This window comes from Dendrobates tinctorius, unplaced genomic scaffold, assembly GCF_039654945.1.
Source record: "Dendrobates tinctorius isolate UK_male_01 unplaced genomic scaffold, ASM3965494v1 ptg000228l, whole genome shotgun sequence".
In the NCBI taxonomy this organism is placed as follows: Eukaryota; Metazoa; Chordata; class Amphibia; order Anura; family Dendrobatidae; genus Dendrobates; species Dendrobates tinctorius.
The window spans coordinates 3,672,445-3,677,488 of record NW_027361895.1 but is presented as its reverse complement, the minus strand read 5'-3'; the positions used below and the strand labels follow the sequence as shown (position 1 = coordinate 3,677,488).

General features: G+C 48.8%; 1 protein-coding gene across 1 annotated transcript; it reads right to left on the bottom strand.

Annotated features, from left to right (window-relative positions):
- Positions 1-356: 356 nt before the first annotated feature.
- LOC141059509 (uncharacterized) lies at positions 357-3,532 on the bottom strand. The gene is made up of 3 exons (XM_073555672.1): positions 2,358-3,532; positions 1,859-2,012; positions 357-1,769 (listed from the first exon to the last, which is right to left on the bottom strand). The coding sequence occupies exons 1-3, from the start codon at positions 2,539-2,541 to the stop codon at positions 794-796; spliced, it is 1,314 nt and encodes a 437-aa protein (XP_073411773.1). The 5' UTR covers positions 2,542-3,532; the 3' UTR covers positions 357-793.
- Positions 3,533-5,044: the final 1,512 nt, after the last annotated feature.

The window sequence follows — 5,044 nt, the reverse complement described above, 5'->3', positions numbered from 1 at the left end:
GGACAGTGATGATGATGTGTGCAAACTGTAAAGCGCTGCGGAATATGTTAGCGCTATATAAAAATAAAGATATATTTATTTTATTTTAATGGGCAAAATGACCCTTTGTGCCTTCTTTAACTTTTTGTAAAATTAACATTACATAACAAAACACAAAAAAAGATTAGGCAATAACAACATTGCTGCATGACAAGATTAAACTAGATTTGCCAAAAAAAGGTGAGCTCCATCACCAAAAGAAATGCTAAAAGATAACACTCACATTTCCTCATAATGTTTTCCAATCATAGAAAAATTCCACCATGACAGGCAAGGCTACCTCACGGCTTTCAGACAGATATTACCAGTCTGTAGAACAGAGAATATTTAACCATGCTATACTGGAAAGGATGAAAAAACAAAACTCACTTGTTAAGACATAGAGAGAGCGTGATATTCTGAATGCTGGTCGCCTTGAATTGTTTTACTAGAGATTGCTACCAAAAAAGGTAACTACTTCACTAAGGCCAGCACGCCTTTCCTAGGCATTAGCAAGTGAGTAGTATATTGTCATCCTTTCATTTTACAGTATAGCGCGTTGAAATATTCTCTTTTGTAGACACATGTAATATCTGTCTGAAAGGCGTGAGGTAGCCTTGCCTGTCATGATGGATTGTTTCATATGTTTGGAAAACATTGTTTAAAAATGAGAATGTTAAATTCTGTACAAAATGTTGGTGATGGAGAACACCTGTTTTTTCCTTTCTATTTGGAGAACCAGTTAAAACGCACTGGACATCTCCCGCCATCAGAATCATAAATCCTCATAGGTTGGGGAAGGGGAACGTGGAAGAACAGCCTGTGGGTGCTGCTGGACACTGTGGCCAACATCGCCCTGTGTGGGGCCATACTGTTGCACATGATGCTGGAATTGTCCTGCCTCCTGGGACTGCTGGGGATATTGGCCAAAGTAATGATGATGGTGAGGGGCTTCTTGTTGGCTGTGGTAGGCACTTGGCTCATACCCACCAAGATAGCCAGATCGTCCCCAACCAGGTTGGGACCAGCCTCCAAAACTGGGTGGGTACAAGTGGCCATATTGGTGGGGTTGGCTTGAGGCTGACATTTGGGGCTGCGGAATAGAAGGTTGGGTAGGGGGAGGAAGGGGTTGAGGTGTTGGCCCACGTATTAGGGGCTGTTCGGACCCTGCTTGAGCAAGCATCTGTGTGGATGGTCTCATGCACATTAGATTTCGTGGTGAGAGCTGCCACCTCTCCAGAAATTCAAAAACCTCATATGGGGTATTGGGGGGGGTGCTTGCATCAAGCAGGATCTGAATACATCCCCTAATATGGAGCTGGACCTCACGGGTAAGGGCACGGAGATAAAGGGTGAGGCTACGTGCACAGGCCTCCTCCCCATCATCTGTAGCTACTCTAGATAAATAATTGAGCACCCCTGTGTCCACATTGGTCCTGCTCTCTTGAATAGTGACCTGGCGCCTTCTTCTTGTTCGCCGTGATGTAAGAGCAGCCTGTGGGGAGGGCCTGATCTGGGCAGTTGAGCTGCTGCTCAAGTTGCCCGGCTCTTCCAGGATGGGTGATGGGGCAGCAGCAGACCGTCCTGGTGGTGTTGTGTGTAGGCCAGCCATTGTGTTGTCCTGTGATGCCTCATCTTCAGCCATCCTTCTTGTAGGGGGAGAAGATGGGCCAGCCACCTCATCCCCTACAGGATCTATAATGGGCTCTGCCTCTGAAGCCGTTCCTCGATCCGTAAGGTTGGATTGAGTTCTGTTATGAAATAGAACAGAGGCAAAAATACATTAATATTTTTGTCCCTGTAAAGTATTTGTGTAATGTGGTGTGAGGTATCTACTTACAGTCTCAGATCCAGAATTGGGGCGAGGAAGGACAGCCGGTCATAGTATATGTACTTCCTTTTTACATATCCAGCATCCCCACTCCTGGACCGCTGCTGGCGTTCCCGGCGGTACTGGTCCCGGATGCTTCGCCAGCGTTTCATCACATCTTCCACTGCAATGTGACAGGAAATATTGTAAAATTCACATATTTGAGAGGTCACATTTTCTACCAGTAGTCTAGGCATGGGGCCTTCTGGGGTGTGCTTTCTACCCATGGTGGCATATGTAAAAGGGCAGATACCCAGGGTCTCATTAGCTACACTTAAAATAATTTGTTTGGCTAGGAGGATGAGGAGCTTGTGGCCTAACCCCAAATTATGGCTGTGTGAAGCCACGTGTGACATCCAAATGTAACGGCCTCATGAGGCTAAAAGTACATGCACAGGAAGGGGGCTGCTGATTCTAGTATCCTTTTTTCTTGCGCGCTAAGGTTAATGATGTTTTGCGTTGCACTTACGAATTTTATGCTGCTCATCACGTGGTCGGTCACCACAGTCATGGTACATCTGGCGACAGATGCGCCTCCATGACGCCTCCTTTCTTGTCCGGTTAGCATAATTTGCATCGCGTGGGTCCCATATTTCGGGACGCTCCTGCACCAGGACTATGAGCATCTCCACATTTATGTACGTGGACGCCATGCTGCTGCTGTACTCCGTGGAGGCGTACTTCCTGGATGTCTGGAGCGCTTTTTGAGCTCATTTGCATGTCTAGGCTTCCTGATGATGGATTTGCCCATTTCCTGTCACCAGCCAAAAGACCTGCGTATTGCTCGCAGGTCACACGTGTGGTCCGTGTGTAATCCGTATTTTCTGCGCACCCATAGACTTGCATTGGCGTTCTACGCTGACAGTCGCAGCATGCTGCGATTGGCACGGAGCGTAGGATACGGATGAGAAATATACGGCTGGTGCGAGGTACCCCATAGAGAATCATTTGTCCGTGTCTAATGCGTGCTTTTAGCGCCTCTCACTTGGCCGTATTCCTCGCCAGTGTGACTCCGGCCTAACACTCTCTACCTCAGTCTTGCCTCCTCTGCAGTGAGAACAGAGACTAAGGCCTGTTTCACACATCAGTATTCTGCTTCAGTTAAAATCCGCAAAAATGGTGGACAACGGATCCGTTCTTGGACTGATGACAATGTTTGTCACCCGACCCTTATTTTAATGGAAGAGAGAGAGAGAGAATTTTTTCGCCGCCAGAACAGAGTTTAGAGTTAAATTTCCGAGCAAGCCAAATCCTCCGGGCATGTGCAATATCAAATGTGGATCTGGCCGCCGAAAAAACGTTGCATGGTCCATTCAGGCATGTCGGCGGATGCCAAAATTTTGCTGGATCCGCAAAAAAACGGATCGAATGGATGGCCATCCGTCAAGATCCGCCGGTAATGCAACTCAATGGGAAAAAAAACGGATCCGCCAAGCAAAATGGCGGATCCGTTTTTTTTGCACAACGGCGGATTTTGATGGATTTCAAAAAATTGATGTGTGAAACAGGCCTAACACTCTCTACCTCAGTCCTACCTCCCCTGCACAGTGAGAACAGAGGCTGACACTCTCTACCTCAGTCTTACCTCTTATGTACAGCGAGAACAGAGGCTGACACTCTCTACCTCAGTGCTACCTCCTCTGCACAGGGAGAACAGAGGCTGACACTCTCTACCTCAGTCTTACCTCCCCTGGACAGTGAGAACAGAGGCTGACACTCTCTACCTCAGTCCTACCTCCCCTGCACAGTGAGAACAGAGGCTGACACTCTCTACCTCAGTCTTACCTCCCCTGGACAGTGAGAACAGAGGCTGACACTCTCTACCTCAGTCCTACCTCCTCTGCACAGTGAGAACAGAGGCTGACACTCTCTACCTCAGTCCTACCTCCTCTGTACAGTGAGAACAGAGGCTAACACTCTCTACCTCAGTCCTACCTCCTCTGCACAGTGAGAACAGAGGCTGACACTCTCTACCTCAGTCTTACCTCCTCTGTACAGCGAGAACAGATACTAACTCTCTCTACATCAGTCCTACCTCCCCTGCACAGTGAGAACAGAGACTAACACTCTCTACCTCAGTCCTACCTCCCCTGCACAGTGAGAACAGAGGCTGACACTCTCTACCTCAGTCCTACCTCCCCTGCACAGTGAGAACAGAGACTAACACTCTCTACCTCAGTCCTATCTCCCCTGCACAGTGAGAAGAGGCTGACACTCTCTACCTCAGTCCTACCTCCTCTGTACAGCGAGAACAGAGACTAACACTCTCTACCTCAGTCCTACCTCCCCTGCACAGCGAGAACAGAGACTAACACTTTCTACCTCAGTCCTACCTCCCCTGCACAGTGAGAACAGAGGCTGACACTCTCTACCTCAGTCTTACCTCCTCTGTACAGCGAGAACAGAGGCTGACACTCTCTACCTCAGTCGTACCTCCCCTGCACAGTGAGAACAGAGGCTGACACTCTCTATCTCAGTCCTACCTCCTCTGTACAGCGAGAACAGAGACTAACACTCTCTACCTCAGTCCTACCTCACCTGCACAGTGAGAACAGAGACTAACACTCTCTACCTCAGTTCTACCTCCCCTGCACAGTGAGAACAGAGACTAACACTCTCTACCTCAGTCCTATCTCCCCTGCACAGTGAGAACAGAGACTAACACTCTCTACCTCAGTCCTACCTCCTCTGTACAGTGAGAACAGAGACTAACTCTCTCTACCTCAGTCCTATCTCCCCTGCACAGTGAGAACAGAGACTAACACTCTCTACCTCAGTCCTACCTCCCCTGCACAGTGAGAACAGAGACTAACACTCTCTACCTCAGTCCTACCTCCCCTGCACAGTGAGAACAGAGGCTGACACTCTCTACCTCAGTCCTACCTCCCCTGCACAGTGAGAACAGAGACTAACACTCTCTACCTCAGTCCTACCTCCCCTGCACAGTGAGAACAGAGAGTAACACCCTCTACCTCAGTCCTATCTCCCCTGCACAGTGAGAAGAGGCTGACACTCTCTACCTCAGTCTTACCTCCTCTGTACAGCGAGAACAGAGACTAACACTCTCTACCTCAGTCCTACCTCCCCTGCGCAGCGAGAACAGAGACTAACACTCTCTACCTCAGTCCTACCTCCCCTGCACAGTGAGAACAGAGG

What these genes read in the sequence shown, in the direction of transcription:
- LOC141059509 (XM_073555672.1), bottom strand. Translation starts at nt 2,541, where the DNA reads ATGGCGTCCACGTACATAAATGTGGAGATGCTCATAGTCCTGGTGCAG. An exon ending in TGATGAGCAGCATAAAATTC is followed by an intron (nt 2,013 to 2,357) that starts GTAAGTGCAACG and finishes GTCACATTGCAG; the next exon opens with TGGAAGATGTGATGAAACGC. An exon ending in CCAATTCTGGATCTGAGACT is followed by an intron (nt 1,770 to 1,858) that starts GTAAGTAGATAC and finishes ATTTCATAACAG; the next exon opens with AACTCAATCCAACCTTACGG.